The sequence below is a fragment of the Camelus dromedarius genome, chromosome 3, assembly GCF_036321535.1.
Source record: "Camelus dromedarius isolate mCamDro1 chromosome 3, mCamDro1.pat, whole genome shotgun sequence".
NCBI lineage: Eukaryota > Metazoa > Chordata > Mammalia > Artiodactyla > Camelidae > Camelus > Camelus dromedarius.
Genome location: NC_087438.1, coordinates 115,959,451 through 115,971,536, shown reverse-complemented (window position 1 = coordinate 115,971,536; position 12,086 = coordinate 115,959,451). Strand labels below are relative to the sequence as shown.

General features: G+C 57.5%; 1 protein-coding gene across 30 annotated transcripts in view; it reads right to left on the bottom strand.

The window, feature by feature from the left end:
* OBSCN (obscurin, cytoskeletal calmodulin and titin-interacting RhoGEF) overlaps positions 1–12,086 on the bottom strand; it is a 169,985-nt gene that overhangs the window by 23,493 nt on the left and 134,406 nt on the right. For all 30 annotated transcript variants that reach the window (XM_064484554.1, XM_064484556.1, XM_064484555.1 and 27 more), the window contains 12 exons: positions 11,547–11,747; positions 11,362–11,444; positions 10,915–11,088; positions 9,967–10,123; positions 9,514–9,630; positions 9,265–9,429; positions 8,992–9,150; positions 8,656–8,833; positions 7,954–8,067; positions 1,657–1,824; positions 1,133–1,235; positions 650–779 (listed from right to left, as the gene is read on the bottom strand). In XM_064484554.1, the coding sequence (XP_064340624.1) occupies positions 650–779; positions 1,133–1,235; positions 1,657–1,824; positions 7,954–8,067; positions 8,656–8,833; positions 8,992–9,150; positions 9,265–9,429; positions 9,514–9,630; positions 9,967–10,123; positions 10,915–11,088; positions 11,362–11,444; positions 11,547–11,747 (1,749 nt within the window). The remainder of the gene's footprint in view (positions 1–649; positions 780–1,132; positions 1,236–1,656; positions 1,825–7,953; positions 8,068–8,655; positions 8,834–8,991; positions 9,151–9,264; positions 9,430–9,513; positions 9,631–9,966; positions 10,124–10,914; positions 11,089–11,361; positions 11,445–11,546; positions 11,748–12,086) is intronic.

Below are 12,086 nucleotides of genomic sequence, written 5' to 3'. Positions count from 1 at the left end.
CATGAGGGGCTGACCACAGCTATTCCCAAAGAATACCAGCTATTCCCAAAGCTGCAGAGCCTGACCACAGGAGAAGGGTCCCAGGCCAGACACCATGTCCCCGTGGGGCACCAGCACCGACTGAGAGCTTCCTATGATGGTGGGAACACTCATTATCTGCTCTGTCCAGTGCAGTGCCCATGTGGGCCCTGAGCACGCGAAGTGGGAGTGAATCTTTACCTAGAGTTAACCTGAACTGATTTAAATTTAAATCACCAGGTGTGGACAGTAATGACTAAAGTGAAGAGTGCAGGTCCAGAGCTGACTGGGGTCCATTTGCTTCCCTGGGAGTTGCCATAGAGGGCAGGTACCATGCAGCCCCTCTGCAGGCTGCCGGCAGCAGCAGCTGCATGGAGCAGGCTGGCAGCCAGGAAGAGCCAGAGCCAGCACACAGCTTCCCCCGACCACTGCTGGCCCCTCTGGCCATGGAGGACTGAGGGGACTCCACCCAGGGCTCCCCTCCTGAGTCCCTGTCCTCTCAACACAGATACAGGGTGATGACAGAGGACCTGCCATCCCCTCTTCCATCATGGGTCATGGATGGCAGTGATGAGGCAAGATCCCCGAGGGTAAGACCCCCAACCCCCTCTCCAAGGCCCACCCGCCTCACCTCACACTCGTAGAAGCCCAGGTCCTCCTTGCTGGCTGCCCGGACCTCCAGTACCAGCAGGCCACTGCGGGGCTCGCTCAGGACCCGGTACTTGCCTCCTGGGGTCAGCAGAGCCCCATCCTTGTACCACCTGAAGCCAACCCCAGGGGTGGTCAGGTGGGACCTTTCCAGGTCTCCCGTGCTCAGGACCCTCCCCTCACCTGCCCCACAGATCCAGGTACCCTTACAGAGCCCACCTCCTTGGACGCCACCCACCCAATGTCCAACCAGGCCTATAACCTCCTCACTGCAGCTAAAGTCACGTTCGGAACGTGCTGCAGCCCCAAAATGCCCCCGTCTCACCAGAGAGGCTGAGATTCTCTGTCCAGCCCACCCCTGATCTAGTAAACAGACTGCCCACCCTCATTTTTCGGGCAGGCAAGATAACCCTGGGGGCAGGCCCACCTGCTCTCCTCCACCCCAGCCCCAAGCTGCCCAGCCCACCTGATCTGAGGGTGCGGGGCACCTTCAATGGTGCAGGTGATCTGGGCGTCCTCTCCCTCCGCAAAGGGCACTGCCCGGACCTTGTTCACAAACCGAGGAGGGACTGCGGGGTCGAGGAAGTGGGGAGAGAGGAAGAAAGAGAGATGGAGAGACGGAGAACGTGACACAGAGGGAGACTCAGAGATAGACACAGACAGACAGAGAGAAAGAAACAGAGACAGAGAGAAATAGACACAGTGAGGGGGAGAGACAGAGACAGGGAGAGAGACAGAGACAGAGAAACAGAGAAAGAGACAGAAAATGACAGAGATGGAGGCAGAGACAGAGACACAGAGATACAGAGAGAGAACAAGACAGAGACATTCGCCATGATGGAGCAGGACCCTGCCCCCACCAGAGTCCCCCAGACCTCAGGCAGATGTTCACGCCCACCCCCTGCCAGCCCCACCCACAGGCCTATGCTCTCCCATGAGGGCTGAGACCTTCATGATACCCACAGAGTGGCCTCCCCTCCCAGGGCTCACCTTGCACCAGGATCTTGCCCAGAGTGCTGGCATTGCCAGCAGCACTGGCTGCAAAGCACATGTACTGGCCAGAGTCGACACCAGTCAGGTTGTCCAGGATGAGGGTGCACGAGCCATCAGGGTCTTCGATGAGGATGTGGTGAGGGTCCACCTCCACTGGCTTCCCATCTGGAATGGAGGGGAGGGCCATCACAGAGGTGACCCCAGCAGGGACACAAGAGGCTGGGCTTGCCTGGGGGTCACAGTCACAGGGGGTTGATGGGGGGGGGCCATCCCTGGAGCATGAGAGCCAGTGTGGGCTCCCTGCTGGGGGGCCGGCTGGCCAAGCTGACCTGGAGCCCTGGATGGAGACGTGTTGCTGACCCACACTGTCCACTTCCCCAGACGTCATTGCACACGGCGTGGCCTCTGAAAGGCAGGCTCTTAGCTGGAGGCAGGGGCCAGCTAGGGGACCCAAACCCCACAGAGGACTCCCCTTCTGATAACTAGACCCTCAATTACCTCATCAAAGATTGTGCAACTGTTCAGGGGCCTCCGAGGTACTGACCCCTCCTAGCGGACAAGCTTGGACACCACCTGTCTCTTTAATCACCCTCGTCTAAATGCCCCCCCGACCTAAGATCTTCAGCTGTAACACATTTCTCTCCTGGGTGAGGGATGGGGAGATGTGCACCTTTCATTACAAAGAATTCTTTTCTCCAGAAATGTGTAATACTTCATAGATGAACACTTTCTGGTAGCTCTGTGTGTTCTGAATAAGGTTGTTTAAAGTATAATGGTTCATAAAAAGCATTGTGACTTTTGATTCACAGGGAACCTTAAGAAAATTTAAATTCTATGTCTATGAGTCTGTTTCTGTTTTGTATTTATGTTCATTTGTGTTTTTCTTTTTTTTTTTTTTAAACTTAGATTCCACATATGAGCGATCTCATATGGTATTTTTCTTTCTCTTTCTGGCTTACTTCACTTAGAATGACATTCTCCAGGAACATCCATGCTGCTGCAAATGGCGTTCTGTTGTCTTTTTTTATGGCTGAATAGTTTCCCATTGTATAAATATATCACATCTTCTTTATCCAGTCATCTGTTAATGAACATTTAGGCTGTTTCCATATCTTGGCTATTGTAAATAGTGCTGCTATGAACACTGGGGTGCAGGTGTCAAACTTGTGGTAGCCAGAGGGAAGGAGGGTGGGAAGGGATGAACTGGGAGTTCGAAATTTGTAGATACTGACAGGCATATGTAGAATAGATAAACAAGATTATACTGTATAGCACAGGGAAATGTATACAAGATCTTGTGGTAGCTCATGGTGAAAAAGAATGTGACAATGAATATATGTATGTTCATGTATGACTGCTCTAGGCTGGAAATTGACACAACATTGTAAACTGACTATAACTCAATAAAATAAAATTTTAAAAAAGAAACAATTTAAAAATATACCCCTCCAAAAAAAAGCTTCCAGCTGCCGCCCCATTTCTCTGTGCCCCTGTGTTGTAAGTCCAGGGAAGAGCTGTCCTCACTCTCTGTCTCCAGACACTGCCCTTTCTACTCTTCCTTGAACCCACACCCTCTTGGCTTTCGCCTCGCCTACAAAACAGCTCTTGGCAAGGCTACCAATCTGTGGTCAATTCTCAGTCTTCATTGTGCTGTCAGAAAACAATTCTCCGTGGACTTCTGGCAGTGCTGCAGAGTCGGATCCTCTGGGCAAAGACACCTGCAGCGAGCACCGACACCCCAGGAGCCAACCAGAGCAGCAGAGACAAAGCCCTCTCCTTCCTTCCCTGTGACGCATTCGCCTGCCTTCCAGGGCCGTAAGTCACTCCTCTCTCTGGAGGGAAGGATGGGCAGATGTGTCAGCAGCCCCATACAAGCTCAACATCTCCTAGCACTCGGGGTTTCTCTCTTGTGGTACAAGCTGTGGCGTGCAGCTGACAGCTGGCCCCTGCATGTGGAGATGCAGGCGTGGGCAACCCCTGCAACACGCTGTTGCTTTTGCTGTGACAAACAGCCTTTGTCTCTGACGTGGGGTCTCATGTCTTCTGTTTGTATCTGGCTGGCAGGCTAGCTTGTTAGTTTGCAAGCCAGGAACCATCTCAGACCCTTCACGGTTTCTGATTTGCAATTTTGGCCACAAGGAAGGGACACTGTCAGACACAGCATTCCAAAAGAGAAAGAAAGTGGCTCATGGGCCACTTAACAGGACCCGAGGGCGGTTCATGGAAATCAGTGGAGGACATGCTGACCAAACTTCATGGTCAGCTGCGCAGTAAACAGATAGCTCATTTGTTGACTGTGAATGGCGAGAAACTGGGCAGGCGGCTGCAATCTGAGCATCAAGAAGTGGGTTCAAAGACAGGCACCTGGATGGTACCCTGGTTGACCAGCTCTCCTTGGAGCTGGGACATTGCTGGCTCAGCCTCAGGCCAGTCTCATTTCCCAGCAAACATGAGCACCCGTGCTGAGTACAAGGAGGGCTCCATGCCCTTCAGACCCCAGTCACAGAAACAGACACCGACGCTGGGTGCAAAAGGCGGGGGCATCACCAGTTCTGACGGGTCGAAGGCAGGAGCAGGGCCAGAACTGAGGGATGAGAGGTGCGGCCACCAAACACACGCGAGATTCTTTTAGACATAACAGTAAAGGATTCCAGCGTCTGCTGTTGAGTCCTGGCTCGGGACAAGTCCCTGACACAGATAAACCTCCATGGGGAACCATCAGTGGCTGGCACATGGGCTCATGGCATCTGGTTAGTGTCTAGAATGGGCAGCATTCCAGAGAAGTGGGCACACCGGAGAAGTGACCCAAAGGGATGTAAGCGCTTTCTGCCTCCTTGGAAACCTCATTCAGTCCTTATGGGAAGACCCAGAGAGAGGATGGGAGACGGCACTATGGCTCTGGGCCAGTAGACACCCCTGCTAAGTGGACCTTATCCCAAAGGTCACCATGAAAGTATAAACCCCAGCCAGGCAAGGGGTACAGAGGCCCTGAGAACACTGTGATGTGGCCGTTAGGTCAAGGAGTCCCTGAAGCTAAAACAGATGGGATCAGAGGTGACAATCTTGTGGCCCCATTTTGGGCTTTGAGTGAGCCCAAAACATTGGATGTTACTGAGCTATGGAAGTGTGTCTCATCCCATCCCTGGTCCCCTTTCCTCCTCCTCCGCTCCAACCTCCTCTGCTTTAAGAGAAAAAAAAAATTAGTAGCTCTTCGTCTCCCTGTGCCCAGAGGCACCAGAGGCCCTCCATGCCCATCTGATACGCCAGGGATGTCAGGCTAGGGGAAAACGGAGACTCTGATGGCTTTGCTGGATACAGGCACCCGGATCCACTGATGGGATCCGGGCAGGGTTCCCAGAGAACGTGAAAGGTCATGTCACCTTGGGGCCAAGTTAGGGTGCTGTGACTAAGACTTCCACCTCTGGACCCTGAGGTTTGCTGTGTTTGGAATCCCCTGCCCCACACAAGGGGGGGGGAACACTCCCCGTGGGAGCTCTGGCCAGAGCCCCGTCCCTTCCCAAGATGGCCAACAGAACCCCAGGAGGAGAAGGACGTCCCAGCCCTCCTGGGTGATGTGAACACAGCCAAGGTGACGAGAGAGGCCGAGTCCAAAATCAACAGCCTTGTACAGCCAGAGAGAGTGGTGGCCGGAGGCTGACTGTCACCAGCCCAGTCCAGTCGCTGCTCCTGTGGCCACAGGTGGCTGAGATGGGGTCTGCTGTACAGGCTAACAGCCCCCACCAGGAGTCTTGAGCATCGCAGCCACCTGCTTTTCCGCCCTGCTGGCACACAGGGACCAAGGCCACTCTGCATTCGCGTGGCACAGTCTCTAACACCCATTGCTAGTGCCCCTGCTCCCTGCCAGCTGCCCCTGGCAGGTGGGTCACGACCTGGCCCTCTGCCCCGATACGCAGGCTTCTGCTGTATGAATGGCATTCTGCTGGCTGGTGAGTCTGACTTCTGCCCGCTGCTACTCTTCCTGGCAGAGGTTATTATGTACTCACTGACCCTGAGATGTTGTGAATGCCCTGGCTGTTTGGTTTGATGCTTGACAGACTGTAGACAGGCAGGATGACACCCCTCCTTGGGGCCGTGAACTGTGGAGGCAAAGTGAGGCCATTGATCGGGGCCACACCCAGACCACCAGGGTCCCTGTGTGGAGCCACTGCGTCACACGTGGCGCTGAGCTCCAGGGCCAGACAGGACGGCCGAGAGAGATGCTCTAAGTTGGGGGGTGCACATCACGTGGGATGGACCCCCCACCTGGCAGATGGGTGCCTCTCGGGGCCATCTGTGGTGTTTCCAAATGTGATGCTGCTTTGGGTCAGTAAACCGCCAGCTCTGGCCACACCACGTGGCTGTGTGTGCTGCCTGGACCACCTGCAGTCTGAGAACCTGTCACCTGTCACACTTGTTGCTCAACATGAGCTGACCTTCGAACTGCCCCTTGCCTCCTCTACTCACTGGACACAGCTGTCCCCAGACACCAGGTTAATGGTCAGGATGAAGGGGATGATGGCCGGTCTAAGCAGAGCCGGGAACCTGGGAATCCCCTCTGACTGTTCCTGGGCATGGCACAGCCTGGCCAGCACCCCCTTCTGGGGGCAGCCTGGCTGAAAGGAGGAGGCTGAGGGGCTCCTCTCACTTCTGAATAACTTTCATGGAATGGCTTTGTCTCCCTAAACCTGCTCTCACAGGCGAAGGTCTGGTTTTGAGGAGGGATGGTGGGGAAGGCGAGCTGCACTGCGTGGGTTCTGTGAGGCAGCTGGGAAGGGAAATCCACAGACCCCAGGACGTGGGGACAGTGACCCTCCCTCCAGAAGGAGGACCCCCAGGATGCTTCAGGGAACCAGTTGCCCCATCCACCAACTCTGCCCTGAGGCTCTGAGCACGGGACACAGGAATGGCCCCTCTTTCATGTCCCTACAAAATCCCCCTGTGTGCGCTCTCCAGCCCCATTCTTAGCCATTCGTGGGTGGACACATGCTGGCTGTGGACAAGCAGGACAGGACTTCCCTGGGACAGCGCCTCCAAAGCCAGGACTGGACTTGGCTGTCAGTACTGAACCAGGGACTCAGAGGGACCTGCCAGACCAGTGAGCCTTAATACGAGCATCTTCGTTTACCCAGGACCTTGGACCACGCCAGATGGTCCACGTTACATTAGGATTTAGGGCGGGAGCTTTAGGGCACACAATATCGGCCTGACCTCAAGGGGCCAGAAACTGAAGGCAGCCATGCAGGTGGTCAGCCCATGTGAGCAACCCCAACAGAAACCCTGACAACAAAGCTCGGCATGTGAGTGGCCCTGGTTGGCCACACTCCGTGTGCTGGCACACGTCACTGCTGAGAGAAACGCGCTCCACACAACTCCATGGCTGGGGGGGGGGCACCTGGGCCACACCTGGATCCCCCAGCTGGACCCTACCCCATGTGCCTCATCCTTTTCACTGCAGTAAATCAGAGCCCTGGGTGGAATTGCTCTTGCTGGGTTCTGTGAGTCTTCTGTGAGTTGTGAACCCAAAGGTGGTCGTGGGACACACCCCCCTGCCCCACCAACCTTGTGGTTGGTGTCAAATGAGAATGGCCTGGGGACCCTGAACTTGGTGTCAGAAGCAAAGCTGCTCCTGGGGACCCCCTGAACTTTGCAGCTCCCACTATACACAAGAGTCAGATCTGAGAGCCAAACAGTGGCCCTCGAGGTCCAGCACTCCCCAGTCTCACTCCCCGCCTCGCCCGCCTGAGTGCCTCCCCTCACCCCTGCCCTTCCCGGAGCCTTGCTGCCCAGTTGGAGTTCCTCCAAAATGTCTGCCTGATGGCTACTCCCTGCCCCTTGCTCTGCCTTATTTCTCTGGCTGGCCACATCACTCTGACTCCATATTACACATTTGCCTATCTGCCTGTCATCTATCTCCTCCCCTAGAGGATCAGCGCCCTTGGACAGGGTGAGCCTGACTGTACACTGCTGTCTCCCCTGTACCTGGAAAGGTGTCTGGCACTCAGCACAAATGAATGGCAAACAAGAGAGCTAATGAGCGAGATACAGCGTCGGGCAGAGTCACTGTGTCAGAAGCATGCTGTACACATCACATCTGAGCAGCCTCTGCCCGTCCCTCCTCATCCACCTGTGCACACTGGCCAGGCTGTCTTTGATTCAGGAGCGGAGACCTATGTCTTGGGTCCAGCCCCCCACCCAGGCCCCGCCCTGGGCCCCCGGCCCTGGGCCCAGTCTGCTTCCCCCTGGCCAACTCCTGCTTACGGTAAGATCAGTACCCCCTGCACCCCGGAGGCCTACCTCTGTACCAGCTGACAATGGGTTTGGGTGTGCCCGTCACACGGCAGGCCAGCTTGACTGTCTCACCCAGCTCGGCTGTGCAGTCAGCGAGCTCCTCTTCGAAATCCGGGGCACCTGGGGACACACACACAGGGCCCTGGGCACTTACCCATGCCCTCGAGTGGACCCTTGGCAGGGCCAGAAGCCCCATGACCAGGAATGTGATTGCAACAGAGACTTCCCCTTGTGAGCTTTTGTCCGCAGCACCACACTCAGGCCTGGGCGGGAATCAGAGTAAGGGATGCAGGCTGGGTGTATATTGGGGAGTGGAGGGGACTGTGGAAAAGGCCAGTATGTTGAAATGGAGCCTCCCTCCCATTCCAAATAAGGAAGCAGACCCAGGACTTCTGGGCCCTTCACATCCCTAACATAGTCTGGACACCTGTCCTGTGCTAGGGAGCCCCAAGTGAACCCCGAGGTTCCCTCTAATTCTGGTCAGGGCCACTCCTACACTCTGGCTCAGAGCTTCTGAGAGTCTGAGTGGACCAAGGGCAGAACGAGCCACTTGCCCTGGAATCGAGCCCCTTCCCTTCTGGCTGCCTAGGTGTGGGCAAAGGGCCAGGGCTCAGGACCTGCTGACCTGGAGGCTCCCAAGCCAGGTGGCCAGACTGAAAGGTTCACCCGCCCCCCATTTGGCCTTGCCGCATGAGTTCAGGCACTCACGCCAGACGGGCAGGGCCAGGCGCTGCTGAATGCCACAAATCTCCTTCACCCAAGAGTTCTTGGTGATGACCGTCCGAGCCTGTAGCAGGTACTTGCGCACGGAGTCCTCCCTCTCGTGCCAAATCTCGAAGGCACGGTCATCGCCCTCCACCTGGTCATTCAGGTCGATGTTGCTCAGCTATTGAGGGGAGAACGAAGGCTGATCACCCAGATGCGGGGCGAGCCACGGTCACCCGGGACAGGGCTGCAGGACTGGCCACTGGCCTCCACCCACCTGCCCGTCCTGCAGGGGCCTCCCTTTGCCCCCCACCCCAGCCCTGCCGGCACCCTGCCAACCTTCATCATGTTCCGAAAGACGTAGCTGAAGGTGTCGGTGCGCGAGTCCCGCTTGGGCTTGCAGACCACCAGGTGGTGGCGGAACAGGAAGACGTGCCGGTGGTGGCCCTTCCATGGCATCCGAGCGCCTGGCGCCCCCTCCCACACAATGAAGTGGCCCTGGGGGAGCAGTCAGCCTGTGGTCAGCCAGGCCCAGCCGGGGGTCCGGCCCTCCGCAAGCCCCCACCGCTCGGCCACCTGCCCAGGCCCGCCAGCGGACTCCCAGCCCCAGACCTGGCGGATGGGCTCGCCCAGGGCCTCCAGGGTGCCCGGGTAGTTTTCCATCAGGGACACGTGCAGCTGGTTCTCGGCGCGCTGCGGCAGGGCCGACACCACGGCATACGCTTGCTCCAGCAGCGCACAGTTCTGCCCGTTCCGCGCCTTGTTGCGGATCAGCTCCTGCGGGAGACCGTGCATCAGGGCGAGGCCTGGGGTGTCTGGGCAAGGGGATGGCCCCGCAGCCTCCTGGCCAGCCCCACCTACCTTGAGCAATGCCTGGTACTGCTGGACCCTCTCCACTGGTTGCTCCAGGAAATGCTGCAGCGGCGGCGGGGGTGGCTGCGAGGGGTCTGCGGCTGACAGCACCTCCTCTGTGTATTTCTGGGGGAGACACAGGGCTGGCTTCAAGGCAGGAGGGCGCAGCCTCCAGATGAGCCATGTCCCCAGAGCCCAAAAGCTAGCGGGTCAGAGTCCCAGGGTGCACACACGCGCACACACGCAGACCCTCCTTCCCAGGTGGCCCTCACTCCCGCCCCAGAGATGGCCAGTGTCACTGTCTGACAGACAAGCAGAGCTTGGGTTGGGGGGGGACCCTGGCTGCTTTTCTAAGCCAGGGCCCAGGGGGCCAGGGCAGGTTGGTGGAGGGGGAGGTGCCTGGGCAGGGTCGGGGCAAGTGATCTCAGAGTGGGCTGCTAGCACGGAGGCTGGGGAGGGCACCTTGTAGAACTCCTGCACGGCTGTGCTGACCATCACCGACTCGGCCTGCACTCGGCCCACCAGGAACTCCAGATACTTCTCAAAGGCCGCCTGGCTCTTGATGAAGCACATGGCCACATCGTCATCCGTGTCGCAGCCACGCAGCTCCTTCAGGAAGCTGCCGTGGAGGCGGACAGTGGTCAGGTTGAGGGCTGACACCAGGACCCCTACCCACAAGCCACAACCCAGCCTCAAGCCCTCAGGTTTGGGAGAAAACTGTGCCTGCACGGGCCCGGGTTCCTATGAATGAGAGTGAGTGTTCTGGGCAGTGGGGGCCATGCACGTGTGGAGTTTGAGGGCAGGCCCTTACGTGCACGTGTGCTGTGTGTGTATGTGTGTGTGTTTGGGAGTACATGTCTACATGGATGTACATGTCTTCATGGGTGTGCTATGTGCATGCACGCCCACACATGAAAGTGTATGTGTGTGCAGGTATGCACATGTACACGTGTGTGCACATTTCTCGGGTGTGCCCATGTACTTGGGCTGCAGTGGGTAGATGTGCTGTAGGCACTTCCGTGGGTAAGCCAGGTACACATGCCTGTGATCCTGGCGACATGTGTGTCCTTGGGTAGGGGTGTGGTGTGCCAGTGGGTGAATCAAGTCATCAAAGGTTCTCTGTCTTCTCGGCTCCTGCCCACTCCCCTGAGGCATGGCCCTGGGGGTACATTTCATGTGTACGTGTGAGTGAGCATCCATATGTGTGTGCACGTGTAGTGTATGTCCATGAATGTGTCTTCCGTGTACATTATTGGTAAGTGCGCACATGTATCTACACATGTGGATTGTGTGTCCAAGTGTGTGTCTAAGCATGTGCATGTGTATATGCACATACACACACACACACACACACACACACACATACACACAGACCAGGGAGAAGCCGTAAGGCCTGCCCTGCCCTCCCACCTGCTGTGGAAGTGGCTGATGTCCTCCACGTTTCGGAAAATGACTGCCTTCTGGCTGGCCACGGCCGTGGGCACGTGGGGGCAGTGGTCCAGGTACTGCATGTGGTGGCTCTGCAGGAATTGCAGCTCACCCACGAAGGCCTGCTCCGAGCTCAGCAGCTCCCGGATGATGGAGCTGGGTAGGGAGACAGCCATGATGGGGGCACCCAGGAGCTTAGCTCCTCGACAGAGCACTCTGAGCCACGTGCACCCTGCTGCCAGCTTTCAGAATGGACCAGGCAAGATGGCAGAAGGAGGGCACCCCCCTCCACACACACACACAAGGGGGACCCACCACATGAAGTTGCCAGGCAAGGTCCTGCCTGCTAGAGGCCAGTCCCAGGGGACTTGTGTGGAATTAGCATCCCAGAGGCCCCCACAGGACCCCAACTTCCCCACGGCCCCTCACCTCAGCCTTGTCTTGTACTCATCCTCCGACAGGGCCTCCCCAGGGAACTCAGGAGCCTCAGCTGGCCCCCACTCAGGTGACAGCTGGTGAGGAGCAGGGAAGGGTCACATGCAGCCTGAGCACTGGCCTGCCCTTCTGGGGTCCGGGGTACAACTGCAGGACCACCCCACCAGCCATCCAGGTACCTTGAGCCGCTTGTCCAGATAGGCAGGGGACACCCAGCCTTGCCGGGAGGGGCTGGACTTGGTGGGCTTGGTGCGCACAAGCCAGCGCAGCGGGTGGGCCGAGTCCAGTACCTCCACGTACTGGCCCTCTCGCAGCAGGATGGCGTCCTGCTCAGCCCCGAGGGGCAGGTAGTCAGCCGTGACCACGTAGATGTCAAAGATCTGTGGTGGGGGGAGTCACTGAGTCGGACCCAGGCAGGGCCAGCCGGGCCCCCCAAGGCTGCAGCAGCCCCCTCAAGACCCCAGAGGGGAGGAGGATCCAGAGAGGGGCCAGTGGGCACCTTGAGGCCCCAGGCTACAAGGCCCGTGGAATTAAGTAGAGAAGAAAAAGCCATCCTGAAATTCCATGATGTTCTAAAACAAGCCCAACCCTTCTCTGCTAATGGAAATGCTACTGAGGGTGCCTGGTGGCCAACACTAAAGGGACAAGGGGGAGCCTCTGGGGTGCTGGGGGTACCCTGGGTCATGGCGGGGATGCTGGCTGCTCAGGTGTATGCCTCA